We start from the raw sequence: 15,388 nt of genomic DNA, 5'->3' as shown, positions 1-15,388 counted from the left end.
ACAGTATGTTATACAAAGCCACGGAAGACAATGGTTTCTGGCCTCTACAGACTCTACTTAGATGACCTGGGAACCAGCAGAGGGCACTGCACTCTCAAGTTATAAAAAGGGAGAGAAGAAAAGTCCTTGGCAGCTAGATAGATTCTAACAGAAGAGAGAATGAGCCAAATTAAAATAAAAACACATTCTTGGTAGTAATGGTGCGGAGCTCCAAGCCATCAAACTATCTCACAGGCTTCTATTCTAAGAGAAGCAATCTGAGCCTGTATCTGTGCTTCAGAGTATCATGGCTGTTTTGTACCTTGCATTTCTGATTTCTTCAGAGTATCCAAACATGATCTATGCCTGATAACGTATTCTACCAGGGTGACTGGGTTGCTCTTTGGGATGTACAGAGTCTGCTATGTTGTCCTCATCTTTCTAGATTAGATTTATTTTGGAAATTTTTCACCATCATAGAATTGTATACACATTTCATAATATCTGAAAAGCACAATCATGCTTAATTCTCTCTCTCTCTCTCTCTCTCTCTCTCTCACACACACACACACGGTTACAGAGCAGGTAATGGACAGATGAGACTTGAAACAACTTTGAACAAGGTCTCCTTCTGTAGGTTTCTTTTTGGTTTAGGCAGGATTACTGAAATGTGATGGTCATAAGAAAATATGAACCTAACCTCCATTTCCATACTATTTTGTTTGCGACTGTTCAACATCTGATTATTTTCAGGTTCAAAGAAAAGAAACACACCAAGCATAATATACTCAGCACTTCACACAAGTGAGTGAAAAGCTTCCACTCTCTCTTTGTACATTCGATGGAAGGATTTTGCCACAACATGAAAAGGAGCTTCATAGTTCTCCATCTCTTTCTGTAAAGAAAAAAAGAAATTAAAAGTGACAGGGGTGGGGGAAAGAAAATATCTCACCCAGTTACTCCATCAAACAATTATTGCTGGGAGGTGAATTCTTTACCGTCACAGAGTTATACAAACAAAGACCCATTTATACAAAGACACTCACTACTGACATCTCACAGTATTCTAGGCCATTGGTCTCTGCCCACTCTTGTGCTTGTTTCTGCTCCACAACTCGTCTTTCAGTCAAATCGATCTTGTTGCCCACTAGCACCCCTACAAAGACAAAAGAAAGGGGAAAACCAACCCTGAATTGACTGTAAGCACTACAAAACCTAGCCCATGAACAAGAAAGTGTGGGGGGAGACATAAAAATGGACTGTTTGATAAGGTAATGGAGAGGAAAATCATACAGGAATCACTCAAAATATGCACTTTCCGAGTTTGTTTCAGATGATAATTGAATAAACTAAGGAAAGCCATCTCACTGCTTGAAATTAAAATGCTGCTGTCTCCCAAGTAGAACACACAGGCATAAATATTCATGTAAAATAGTTTATGGTATCCTACCTGGGATGTGCATTCCAGAGGTCTGGGCCCTCAGCCTCTCTAGCCACTTGACACAGTTACTGAAAGATTGTTCGTTGGTGACATCATATACAATACACAAGGCATTTGGTTGCTCCCACTGTGCAGCAAGAGGAAAACACTGTCAACTCTAATGAAATGGATATGGTCAATAGCCAGCACAACCCCAGGGTCCTCATAAGGAGTGGAGAAACTGATGTGGTATAAGAAGCATTACAAAGCCCAGGCTAGAGATACAGTAAACGTGAAAAACACAACCACCCTACAATCCACCATGATTGGAAAAGGCCCCGACACTAGAAGGAAAGGTACGTTTCTGTGTGCCAGCTACACTCCTACCCCCAAATCCACTAAAGAATAAAAGGATGGTAGATATTTAGAGACTGGGGGTTTATGCTGCATTGGTACCTGGTCTAGGTTACCTGAAACACTGTGGTACACATTAATAGAGTAAGGTAATCATAGTAAATGTCTAAAAATACTCAAATGAAATTACAACACCACTTCTGGCAAAAGTGAGGAAAATATGATCTAACTTACACTTCCTTCTGTGGTATACCCAATACTAACATCCTCGTGGAAGGGACTTTACTAATGTCCATTATGCATAAAACAGCATTGTAATAACCCAAGAGTTCTAAAACGAGAAGAACCAATTAACCACATAAAGGATTAAAACAACATGGCTGAAGTGAAACATTGAGCTTTTAGAGCCAGAGTGGTTGACTTCAGCCTTAGCATGCTCTTATTCTCTCTCATGTTTGTGATTTTAAATACAACTAGAATCCTTATGGTCCAGCTATGTATTTTTCAATACATGAAGGCATACTTGGAATATCTGAATAATTAAGATATAACTCTGTTAAGTGAACCTGAGCATGAATTGTTGCAGAGGGACAGAAGTGGCATCATTGTGAATCAGACCAAGTGTCATCTAGTCCAACATTCTTGGCAACAACCACAGCAACCAACAGGTGCAAGGTAGTCCACCAGGTTGTAGTCTAATTTCTACCTATCTATGTTTTAGGGGACCTTCTCTGCTCCTCACACAGCTTCTTTCTCTAGGGGATCATTTTTTCATTGTTGCCCCAAGTGTTAATTAGAAAAGAGAAGTGGCTGTGACAAGCACAGGAGGCAAAAAATTATTATTCCCTGCCCTTGCCCCAGCTTTAATCAGGCTTCAGAGGCCAGGTTGGTTCATTTCACAGCACAGCTGCTGAATGAAAAACTTTATATTCTACTTGCCAGTTTCTCCAGCATCTCAGAAAACAGTTCCTTGCCTGCTGAGTCAAAGAGGAATAGTTCCTGAAAACAGAAGCAAAAATAATGTGTAGCCATGCAATCTTCCATAAGTAAACAGCTTATATGAAATGGATCTCTTCAGTCAAAGCAGTAGTAGTATTAAAATGTCTCCCTCCACAAGATGCTATGAAGCTTGTAGTCTACAGCATACATTCAACACACAGAGTACTTTTGGACATGAAATTTACTTCTGTGTTGTTGAGCACTGAAGAAAGCACACCCCATAGCCTAGGGTAGTCTTGCAGGCCAGATCCAGCCCACCAAGGACTCCATCAGCAAGTCGCCAAATGTTGGCAGCACAGAGCTGCAGCATGAGATTAGTAGGTTAGATATGGCCCGTATCACAGACCCAGCTTCCGTTCTCAGTACTGACTTACTATATATCAGGGGTGCACAACTCAGAAAAAACCATGACTTGGTGTGTGTGGGCCAAAGTCAATTTTCAGTGCATTAATTATTACATCACAATTAATTAACAATATTAATGAAAGCAGTTATTAGTACTTGTGGATCTTTCCCCCATCCATCAAGGGACAGAATTTTAACCAAGGACAGCGGCCAGGAAATACAGCCTGTCCATGCTCAGTTAGTGGTGCATTTAGAGTACATGCCAGCCCCAAACAAATGCCAAGTCTTCTCTTCTCCCTAAATCACTGTTGCTTTCAGGATGCAACCCTAGGCAAGTTCACTTGGGAGGAAGCCTTACGGGGTACACCGTGGCATATATTTTCAAGCAAACATGCATAAGATGATGTTGTAAGGCAGTTTCCAGAGAGAACAAAAGATGGGCCCACCTTGGAGAAGAGAGAACTGATGGGAAAGAGTAACTCTATGCCTTTCTGAGGTGTGCTCTACTTGTGCTCGCATGACACAGCAGCAGCAACTGGCTCACTCACTCTTTGGTCCATCACTACCACATGCACTTCTTCTGGTCTCAAGGGGCATATGGCACTGAGCTGCTGGTATATGTCAGTGGTACAAGCCAAAAGCTCTTCATAGCTCAAGCTGTTACTATAGGAAATTCCTACCTGGGGGCAAGCAAAAAGACCCCTGTGGGCAGGATTTGCCCCCCAGGCCTTATGTTGTGCAGGCCTGCTATATATGCAAGACAGCAGCTGGGATGCTAACAGTTACATGCACCCAAAAGACGTAGGAGCATCAATGACTGAAGTTTGTGGTGGTGGTGGGGGACACACACAGGACCAGATGTTTACAAATATGGAGACTCAACCAATGGAATGAAGTTAAATCAGATAAAGTAATGTTAAAAAGCTTTTTATATACAAAACCAAACCCTGTTTAAAAAATAGATGGGCTCACCACACTATCACTTGTCTCTGGGATAGGTACAGTCTTTATCAGCACTTCCACTCCTGCTGTCTGTCAATCAAAATAAGGAAAACATGTCAGAAAGATTCAGAGGAAATCAGCTGATTTTCATACTATTCTTGCCTGGGGCCAAAACTCTTTCAAAATCACCCTCACACCACCTCCAAATGATAGATTTTTCAGTCACAGAAACACTCAAAATCCAAAAATTGGATGTCAGACACTAGGTTGGAAAAACAAAACTAGGCTGTGGAATGAAGATATTTGTTCACAGTAATATAAAGTTCTGGGGTTTGTTTTTGTTTTTACTGTAGGCCTAGAAGAACTAGCTGTAGATTCTCACACTTATACAGTCAGCATCCTCTTCACACAGAGGAGCAGATGTGCACTCTCCGTTCACCATTCAACTAATGTAACACGTACTTTGATATTCAACACAGAGGCCAGATTTACATAGTTCTTCCCCCACCCATTCGCATGTTGGGAGGGGGGCAGATAGCATGAACTATGTTTTCCACAAATACGGGCTTCTGCCCAGAACACATGTTTACTTAGCTCGGGGGTGACCAACTTCAGCCTTCCTGCAGACGCTGGAGAACATCTCCCACCATCCCTGATTATTGGCCGCTGTGGCTGGGGATGATGGAAGTTATAGTCCAAAAACAGATGGAGGGCCGCAGTTGTACAGCTATGACGTAGGTGTATAGTGGAAAATGGACTGGAATTTTCCACTATATGGAAAATACAGGAATTCCCCATCTGCATACCAAGTAAGTATGTGAACTGGGTCCAGGTAAATATATTACTGATATTTTTCTGATTGGTTGCTCCAAAATATGCCTAGATAATTGGCACTGATTACGTAGTCCCATGATACATAATTCTGGATGCTAAAATTCCCTTTGGTTAATTTCCAGATTTGTGAAGGTCACATTGCTCCTTCTCCTCCCCAATGATTATTATTCAGTAATCCAAAAACCTATGGTATAAGATGAGAATTAAGATGCTTCACATTTTCACTTGTGCCCTAAAAGGAGTGGAAATTGCAATTTAAGGTGCCCACTTTAACTTCTGTACCATATAAGCTGTACAGTCTGGTATATGATGGTGTTAGAACCCACCTTGAGGGGGTCTTCTGAGCCTGATAAAAAAGGGGCCCAAGAGTAAATAGTGGACTTGGTTGATGAGGATTGGGGGACATTAGCGCTTGCAGAGGCTCCAGAACTCCCCTCAGAGCATCCCCCAGAAGGCGGCCCAGGGACTTTCCAGAACTTCCCAGGGGGAAGACACCAAGGAGCCATTGCCTCCAACTCCAACCAGCCCCTCTGAGAAAACTCCTTGCTCCACAGCCACCCCCTTCCCTCCAAGTCCAGTTAAGAAAAGAGGTGTGGCCACAGCTCCCTGGACCCATTGGGACCCCCGTTTGGACCTCCCGACATGGCGGCGTACCTATGCCCGCAAGGAACTCAACCAACAGTGCAGGAGTGCTCATCTCGCAACTAGAACTCAACAAACTAAGGGGTCTCTTTGGGAGGAGGAACAACAGCCAGATTCCTCATGAGTAAGGATTGTTTGCTCTCATTCTCCAGGAACAGGGGGTGGCCCTTTCCTAACAGTATTTAAGTTACTTCCTTTCCTGTCCCAGTTGCTGGCAAGAACTGGTCAAGCAGGTTTGAACCTGGTGAGTGCTCATGTCAGCTGGATCCAGGGCTCCTGCTGTTGCCTGACCTGGATGATCCTACCCTGCTCCTGAGACTCTGCCCAAGACCACTGAATTGGAACTCTTGCCTGCAAATCCTCACTGGAACTTCTGTTCCTGTTGCGGCTCAACTCCACTGCCAATCCTGAAGAACCACCACCAGCTGCAGATGGTGAGCACTTCTGTGTTTGGGGCATGACAGATGAATGCTTTAGAAATGAGCCTCCATGCACCTACACTTGGCCTTCGTCTTTCAGTTGAATATTGGGCTGGGGAGGGATGCATCCAGACACCTATTTAATAGGTGCAGTTTCCCTAATCACTTCCTGGAGATGCCCCTGATGAATTTCTGCATGATGCATCTCTGATCAAGGCAAAGTGTGGGTGCATGGAGCCTCATTTCTAAAGATATCCTATACCGGACTGCACAAAGTCTTTACAGCTTTTGGATTAAGTCTTTTTGGGTTACTGAATTTCCAGGTGTTTTTAAAGAGTAAAATCTGATTTCCCTTTTTGTGGTTTAGCCAAACCACAAAGTAGAACTTCCTGAAGTTGAACACCAAAATCTTTGTAAAACCTTCAACTAAGAGTCACATTCTCCCCGCATCCTTGTCTGAAAAAACCACAATTAAATAAAATTTGTTAATTCAGTGACAGTATGTATGATCCTACCTCATGGATATTCCGCACAGACTAAAGATACAACAAGAAGCAGGTAATTTGTGTTCACTTTAAATCTATACTTCATTTTTTCTTTTTCTTAAAAAAACAACTACTCACAATGATAGTTAAAAACAACAAATACTTTAACAACCATGTCCTCTCAAACTAGATTCTCTTCCCAGAAATTTCCCATAAACCTCAGTTCTCCTGCTTAATTTCTTTCAGGATGATGTTATCAGTAAAACAGTGGTAGGCCTTAAGCCAATCTGAAAAATAGTTGGCCTTAACCCTCTGAATTGTGCCTTTCTACTATATATGACACATAGCAATAGCAATAGCACTTACATTTATATACCGCTTTATAGCCGGAGCTCTCTAAGCGGTTTACAATGATTTAGCTTTATGAGCCCAAAAGCACCCCACCTCCATTCATGAAAGCCCAACTTTTAAGGGATGGAAACCTATAGGAGCCCTTATCTCTTCTTTTCTTCCTTCATTCACTCGGGGCACACAGGCCTCCCCCCCCCACAATTCTAGGGCCTGTTCTCTGGCTACAGCAAAGCTCTGAGGAGCTGGTATGAGCTCTTCTTCCTCTTTTAATAAAGATGTGGCATATTTTAATGATCCTTATCAGTGTCTGTCTCTTTTCCTTCTGTCTAGAAAGTAGTATGTTTTAAAAGTTGTACATAGTGATATAGCCTCTGAGCACAGATGGAGTAGATTTCTTCCCTTTAAGGCCTCCACTTAATGGTTAATGGTTCAGAGGATAATGGCTTACTCAAAGTAGTCTCACTGAAATTAAAAGGATATTAGGCATTCCTTAACATGTTCTTTTAATTTCAGTTGGATAACTTTGAGTAATGTTCCTCATTATTTTATTATTTATTTATTTGATTTGTATACCGCCCTTCCAAAATGGCTCAGGGCGGTTTACAATTAAAACAAACCACTAAAACAATAAAGAGCTAAAACAAATTTAAAACACAACATAACAATTAACAATTTAAAAGCATTTTAAAACAACAATTAAACAATTACAGTGATTAAAAACCCCAAAATTGGGTTTTGAATTTTAAAATAAACCAGATATTAAAACCCCTAAAATTTAGAAAGCTGAGAAACCTTGGGTGAAAAGATGGGTTTTCAGGTGTTTTTTGAAAATTGCCAGAGATGGGGAGGATCGTATCTCAGCAGGGAGCGCATTCCACAATCTCGGGGCAGCGACCGAGAAGGCCCATCTCTGTGTAGCCACCAAACGGCTTGGCGGTAACTGGAGACGGACCTCCTCAGATGACCTCAATGGGCGGTGGGGCTCATAATGAAGAAGACGCTCTCTTAGATACCCAGGGCCTAAGCCATTTAGGGCTTTGTAAGTTATAACTAGCACTTTGTATTTTGTCTGGAAACCTATTGGCAGCCAGTGTAACTCCATCAGTAAAGGAGTAACATGGTCTCTCCGAGATGACCCAGAGACCAAACTGGTTGCCGCGTTCTGAACCAACTGAAGTTTCCAGACTACATACAAAGGCAGCCCCACATAGAGTACCAGTCGCTATCTCCTTCTTACTGTGTTCTCTACAAAGTAGGAGAGGGTAGATTATTGGCATTTTTGTTTTAAATATACTAACAGATTTTGTGCCCTGTGGGGTGCTTTGACTAATGTCAGATAATTTTGAGAACAATCTGTGTGCTGGCTGGGATGGATATATGGAAGCAAGTCCCACTGACTTTAATGGAGTTTACTTTCTTCTAGGTGTGCACGTAGAATTGCATGTTCAGTTATCAAAATGCTGCTGGAAAGAGCATGTGCACTCCAGCCCAGCATCCTCTTTCTCATAGTGCTCAACTACATGCTTCCAGAAAGTTCAAAAGAAGCGCTGCCAGGAAATCTCAGAAACCATTACCACCCAGTGCCAACAAACTATTATTGTGGGGTAGACCTCCCCTTGAACATAGAGGTTCTACATGAGAGCCAAAATGCCTGTGAATATGGAGGCTTCATTAAGTATGGCAAAGTGAAGCTTCCATATTCACTGGCAGTTTGACTCTGATGCAGAACCTCCATGTTCAAGAGAAGTCTACAACAGAATGGTGGTTTCTTGATACTGGGTGGAAACGGTTTTTAAGGTTTCCTTGAGGTTCCTTCTTCCTAGCATAGGGTCCTTGGTCCCAATACTATTCATTATTACTCAGAAGTAAGCCCCAAAGAAATAAATGGAGTTCCTGCCTTCTATGCTTTGCTGAGGGGCTGGGAAGAAGGGGAAAAAAGAGAACCCACATTCTTGCCTAGGATCCCTGCTGATCCTGATTCCTACATGCATTTACTCAGAAGTAAGCTCCAGTGGAATCAATGAACTTTCTAGTAATTCTGTTCTGTTTGTATACGGTCACTGACCAGAAAAATATATATATATACAGCTCAAACAGTAACAAACTAATCCAAGTATTCATAAACATTATGAAATCTAACTATACAGATACACTCTTACTTTGAATTCGAATAGCAACAAGACAATTTATTCCAAGCTTTGCTTCAATGGCTGTTTAACTATACAAGTGCCAGAGTGCTCATAGACTGCCCTTCACTCACTAGAAATTGCCAGGACTTGCCCCTCCCAACTTCAGAATTCTCAGTGGGCAGACTCTGTTATATTCTTAGCTAAGTTATTTTCCTTATGGGCATTTCCAACAGTAGTTACTCAAAAATAACTAGATGTTTTTCAAACCAGCAAAAGGCACCAGTCCCATATGGACCTGAATTTTTGCAGAATGCTAAAAAGACATCAAACATTTAAAAAATATACATTATCTGTGGTGAAAAAAATGTTGCCAACACTTTGAAATCTCTTTTTAGGAGTTAAAAACGCCAACTGCTGTATCTCAGCCATCTTGCAATGGATTTGTACCAAATTCGTAGGACTGGTGTCTCTTGTCCCCTAGGTGATGTGTGCATGATTTCAGAGGGATTGGGTGAATACCTTTGACTTTATAGGCAATATAATGTTCAGGGCTTATGATGATGGAATGTTGAAAAAACTCATCTCAACTATGCTGGCACAACTGTGCCAGTATAACTCTAGAAGGCTTACCAATGTATAGTTTTTCTGGAAATGGGCCCCATCATTGCAGAACATCTGGACCAAGGCAGTCTTCCCCACTGTTGAATCACCTGCATGAAAAATGGAGGGAAAAAAATTGATCTAATCTAACTATGCAACTTCTTTCCTATAATTATGAATGCAATTATGTCTTAAGAAATAACCAGTTCTCTTCTAATTTCATATTTGCAAAATTAATTTTTTTTCATGTGAACAGGTAATAGCTTTAGCCTATGCAGAGTCAGGCACCTAGGTTCACTGAAATCAACAGGAGTAGGCACTGTTCTGAGCCCTTCTGGAGAACATGACTGGCTAACATCTTAGGCAGGATATTGACAAAGGTCTGCTCTGATATTATTTGTAATTGCTTTGAGCAGTGGTTTGGGACTTCACCCAGACAGATGTTTTTGTTAATTCCTTAACCTGTTGTTAGGTTTGATAAAATAGTTTATCTATTGATAGTTAAATAAAATGTATAATGACCCACCCACCAATCCCACTCCTACCAAATAGTAGACCCAAGTCCCTGACCACTTATTTCACTTGCTGCCATTTAAGTATTGTTTTGCCAAAACATTTCTTCTTTTTTATCATCATCATCCATCATCAAGGAGCTTTCAACATAACCTCTATTAAGCCTATTGTTCATAACAACAAAAATGGAAAAGAATAGCTCTAGAGCATCAAAACCAATGGAGCACAATGATACTGTGAAAGATCGTTGAACTTTCTGAAGCCACAATACACTTCCAGATCTGGAAAAACATTTAAAATTCTTAACATCCCAATAATATATTTTAAAACCAGCATCAAAAATTTAGGTATGAGCATCACATTAAGATGTGGGGCAAGGAGCCAAAGATTTATCTGCGTCAAATGCCCAGACTGATCTTTTCTCCCTGTTCATCTCATGCACACTGGTGGAACAAGACCACATCTTCCCACCCTGCCCAGTGTGTGCATACATGCTGCTGGAGTAGGTTCCCCATTGGTAGCTTGTAGAGACACCAAAGTGGGTTGGGTGGTAGGGCATGCTGGGTGCTACCTACCTCTCAACCCACAAAAGAAAAGGGCAAGCAGGCAATTTTAAACAAATTTTAAGCTCTCCCCCAACCCCCACATAGGATCCTACTTTTGTGGGCTGGGTGGTAGGTAGCACCCATCATGCCCTATCACACAACCCACTTTGGTGTCCCTAGGAGCTACCTATGGATAATAATGGGGTGTTTTGAGTTTCCCCATTGTTCCCTATGACCAGAACAAGCTGCACTCAGAATGCACACACAAGGTTTGCATTGAAATTTGCAATGCATTTTGCAACTCTACCTTGAAAAACACTGTTGAAGCACACAGTAAAAGGGAATCTGTATCTCCCAAACACAAAACACACATTTCAAACATGTCCAAAAATGGCCCAAAAATAATCCCTGACCCAGAATCCACTGCCAGCCATAGTCAGTGTTCCCTCTAAGGCATGCGCACACATGTGCACACACAAGTTTGTTGATGACCGCTCAGTTAATTTTAGATCCCACTCAGATAGAATCAGGATGGTCTCACTCTGAATATACTTGAGCACACATTGCCTTGATACTGCTGCCCAGAACAAAATTCATTCCACACACAGATTAGAGAACACTGGCCACAGTGCCTGCGCTGCAGTAACATCATTGGCACATGTTGCTCTCTCACATACAATTATATGACTCTTTACTTCCTAGCATTGCAACAGCTGCCACAGCAGCACCCTTAGCAGCAAGAATAGCCATAAACTCAGCTAGAGAAACTTCAGCCACATTTTGACTGAGTACATCTTGCAGTGCAGATTGCAGGGCAAAACAAACCACAGCTCAAGGAAGCAAGGCACTCAAGTTCTGCATTTATCAATCTGAGATCCAGCAAAACCAGATAGTTATAGCAGCAATAGCACAGCATATTATACTCAGTGCAGAGAAAGGAAAACCACAAAATCAAACCTTCCTTGATTCTTCAAGAGAGGCAAAGTATAAGGGCTGGCTCTGCCTCCCACTCCCTTTGAATACATTATGAAATTCCCTCCTCTGGTGTCCCCCCACCCCAGTCAACGGGGGCACGGTTTCCCATGGCAACACTTGATTTAAATAACAAACCAACCAAGAAGCAAGGAGATTGCAAGCCAGCTGGAAGCCAGTGTCAGAAAATCAACCAGCAAGGGGAAAACAGGCCTCCAAAATGGCACTTGAAACATAAAAACATTTTGATTGAAATGGGGTTTATTTTGTTCCAAACTCGAAACAGGCCCTCTATTTAAAGGGTGTTCTGTTTCGAACTCAAAAAACTCAAAACGGCCCTTTAGAGTCGAAATGTTCTGATGTAAAAACATTTTACAGGGGATAGCAACTGTCCCTATTCAGCCTAGCATAGCACCCTTCTCAGTGGCTGTTGCTGGTTTTTCTATTTCCTTGTTTCTGAGACTGTAAAACCCTAAGGGATGGGGAACCATCTCCCCATTCCTTTTGATATGTAAACCACTTAGATAACATTCTTGTTGAAAAGTAATGTATAGTCTTAATAATGTCTGATCCAGGCCAAATTTGACACCTGCTTTTTCCCTCTTGCATTTCAATAAAACAAAGAGTTCTGGGATAACTAACTCATACATTGAGTACTTTCCCCATAAGCATGAAAGTAAAATAATTTTTCTTTTTTAAACTACTTTTTAAAAACCAAAAATGACTATTTTTATCAGACAGGTCTTTGAAAGACGGAAAGAGGGGAAAGAGGTTGGTTTTGGAGACTTACAGCTCAATTTTCTATAGGCATGTACTAGAATTTGAGTTAAGTTTATTTTAGGCTACATTTTCCAGATAATATGACAATTGATATTGAACTGCTGGTTCTATTGGTTTCTGATCTGTAGATTTTATCACAGGATGTGTATCTATATACAAATTATGTGTTAGGTCAATTTTGGGGTGTGTTAAAAGTATCCCAAATAAAACTGAAAATACCAGGCTAGAGAGTATTGACCAGGGTAGTGGCAATGTGATCAACAGTGCAGATGTTTTTAAAAAAGAATATTCAGTCTAATATTTTTTTTTAAAGGTTCTGCACTGTTGATCACATTGCCACTACCCATATATCATATTATCTGGAAAATGTAGCCTAAAATAAATTTAACTCATAAATTCTAGTACATGCCTGTAGAAAATTGAGCTGCAATTCTCCCAAACCAACACCCTCTTCCCCACATTTTCTTTCAAAGACCTGTCTGATAAAGACAGTCATTTTTGGCCAAGTCACTGCAATGTACTCTTATTCTTATTAGGAACCTAGGAACATGGGAAGCTGTCATATACTGAGTCAGACCATAGGTCCATCTAGCTCAGTATTGTCTACGTAGACTGGCAGCGGCTTCTCCAAGATTTCAGGTAGGACTCTCTATCAGCTCCTCAACCAAAGCCCCTCACTGAAGTTTACAATAGCAATGGCAAATCACTAATATTTAAGTCACCCCCCCCCCAAAAAAAGGCGGGGGGAAAGAAAACAAAATCACTGACGCTCTTAATATGGGTAGTTTAACTTTGGCATTAGAATGTCAAATCTGGCTCAGGATAATAGAATACCTATTGACGGACCGTGCGGTTTGTTCCTTTTGCCTTTAGAAAGACTGCAATGACCTGGCATACTACTTCACTTGTGCTTTTACAGGTCACAGAACTGGCTTGTACAGCCCAGTGCTAACCAAGCGGACTCAAAGGTAGACCCCACTGATTTCAATGGGAATTATTCTCAAGTCAATACACTTATAATTGTGGCCGCTGTTTTGAGAGTTACCCTTCTTACTGCAATGGGTATCTGACACGGGGACAGCTGTCAACTTGCAACTCATCTATGATGAGATAGAACCAAGAACGATGTTGCTTAAAAGGACAGATTTAGAACTCACCTGCCACGATGCATTTGGCAGCCAGCTTCACCATGGTCTGTACTACCCTTCACAGTAAGTTTAAAAAAAAAAAAGCGTTTGTGGAGAAAAGACACTTATTGTGTTTGTGCATGAAATCGCATTTGTCGCGGTGGGCAGGGGTTATGTAGGGATCGATCGAGTGACACACACCCCCACCCAATAAGAGGGGCCTTCAGAAGAGCAGCAGGTCTTGGTGGGGCAGGTGGGTTGCGTGTGGTGGTGGTGGTAAGACTGCAGGCTCCCCAAGAACCCTGCTACAGAGGGGTCACTGGGTCTCACACTACAGGGTGAAAGGAATGCAGGCGTGGGCTAACCGGGCACAAGCAAACGACTCCGCACATCCACTCCTTCCCCTAGCAACAGGACACAAAGCCCTCCACTTCCCCCCTCCCTCGCTAATACCCTCTGGGGAGGACTCTCAAACCTGAAGAAGCTATTGGTTAAGGGTTGTGACTACCTACACTTCAATTGGCTGTCGCTTTCATGTCCTTCCGCCCTCTCGGCCAAGGCAGCGCCAACATACGCAGCTCATTGGTCCTCACCAGACTTCGATCAAACAAACACTCCCTAACGATTGCTTAGATTTGTTGTCAATCTAAATCGAACACAGTCCGGCCCTCCGCGGCGGTAACGTGCCTCCTCCCCCACATTTCCCGCCCATCCCTCGGCAAACGATGAAGTCATTCAGCGCTACAATTTTGCATGCGTGGACAAAGGAATCTTCTCTACCCAGTGATTTATGATACGGGAAAGAGCCAATTTTATGATTGGCTAGGCCAAGATGGACCGTACCACTTAGATAGAATTATCCGTTTATGTGTGTGTTCTGAAAACAAGCCTCTTTGAAGAAATATTCGAATGACCTGCCTTTTCTTCGGGATTTTGCAGGGCTCGAAAGATTCGGAGTTTATATTTTCAATACTTTGCTAAATTGCCCCTCCCCGCTCCTCGACAATGGACCTTCCTACGGTTCTATGTAGTTCTCATGTCTACGGTGGCTCCACGCAAGGTTAACTGAGTTTTTCGCACCTGCGCAGACTGATCCCGACTCTTTTTCCCCGCCACCCCTATACAAGGAGGAAACAGTTGCCTCCCGCGTGGCTTAGATACTTTTTTAACGGTCACTCTCGCTCTCTTGCCCCACACTCCGCTGACTGACAGCCACGTCCAGTACTTGCATAACCCCGCACCGGCCCCTGCCCCAAACGGCTGCGGAGGGGGCGGGAATGAACGGCATGAGGCGAGGGAGGGGTCGGGTCTCTTTTGCCCCGCTTAGGGTGGAGGCTGTGAGCCTGTTATGATTTCGCTAAACACAGTGCTTAATTAATCTATTAACTAAGGGATTCGCTGCCACAAGTGGGGGCAATGACAGCTACTTTAGATAATTTCAAAATTAAAAGGGGGTTAGGCAAATGCAAGTCACTTTAAGTGGCTCAGCGGGGAAATGCTTGGCTAACAAGCAGAAGGTTGCTGGTTCAAATCCCTGCTGGCACTATGTTGGGCAGCAGCTATATAGGAAGATGCTGAAAGGCATCATCTCACACTGTGTGGGAGGAGGCATTGGTAAACCCCTCCTGTATTCTACCAAAGAAAACCTCTGGGCACCAGGAGTTGGATTTTATTTTATTTTAATTTATTTGATTTCTAGACCACCCATCCAAAAATGGCTCAGGGTGGTTTACACAGACAAATAAATAAGATGGACCGCTGTCCCCAAAGGGCTCACAATCTAAAAAGAAACAAGATACACACCAGCAACAGTCACTGGAGGTACTGTGCTGAGGGTGGATAGGGCCAGTTACTCTCCGCTTGCTACTTGAAATTGACTTGACGGCACACTTTACTTAGGCAAGTGCAAACTGATTGAATCCGGGCAAGATGTAGGTGCTGTTGTTCAATAG

At 42.4% G+C, this 15,388-nt stretch overlaps 1 protein-coding gene across 5 annotated transcripts; it reads right to left on the bottom strand.

Annotated features, from left to right (window-relative positions):
* Positions 1-412: 412 nt before the first annotated feature.
* Positions 413-14,535, bottom strand: IFT27 (intraflagellar transport 27). 5 transcript variants are annotated; one of them, XM_053251294.1, is made up of 8 exons: positions 14,517-14,535; positions 13,467-13,513; positions 9,530-9,609; positions 4,070-4,129; positions 2,693-2,752; positions 1,430-1,547; positions 1,033-1,135; positions 413-874 (listed from the first exon to the last, which is right to left on the bottom strand). In XM_053251294.1, the coding sequence occupies exons 2-8, from the start codon at positions 13,498-13,500 to the stop codon at positions 712-714; spliced, it is 618 nt and encodes a 205-aa protein (XP_053107269.1). In that variant the 5' UTR covers positions 13,501-13,513; positions 14,517-14,535; the 3' UTR covers positions 413-711. The 5 variants fall into 5 exon arrangements, with proteins under 5 accessions (XP_053107269.1, XP_053107268.1, XP_053107272.1 ...); XM_053251293.1 differs by lacking the exon at positions 14,517-14,535 and adding an exon at positions 13,890-13,901; XM_053251297.1 differs by lacking the exons at positions 13,467-13,513; positions 14,517-14,535 and adding an exon at positions 14,355-14,500.
* Positions 14,536-15,388: the final 853 nt, after the last annotated feature.

This window comes from Hemicordylus capensis, chromosome 5 (genome assembly GCF_027244095.1).
Source record: "Hemicordylus capensis ecotype Gifberg chromosome 5, rHemCap1.1.pri, whole genome shotgun sequence".
Lineage (NCBI taxonomy): Eukaryota > Metazoa > Chordata > Lepidosauria > Squamata > Cordylidae > Hemicordylus > Hemicordylus capensis.
Note: the sequence above shows the minus strand (reverse complement) of the source record. Positions and strands in the feature narration are given on the sequence as shown.

What these genes read in the sequence shown, in the direction of transcription:
- IFT27 (XM_053251294.1), bottom strand. Translation starts at nt 13,500, where the DNA reads ATGGTGAAGCTGGCTGCCAAATGCATCGTGGCAG. An exon ending in TGCCAAATGCATCGTGGCAG is followed by an intron (nt 9,610 to 13,466) that starts GTGAGTTCTAAA and finishes TTTTTCATGCAG; the next exon opens with GTGATTCAACAGTGGGGAAG. An exon ending in CTCTGGAATGCACATCCCAG is followed by an intron (nt 1,136 to 1,429) that starts GTAGGATACCAT and finishes TTGTCTTTGTAG; the next exon opens with GGGTGCTAGTGGGCAACAAG.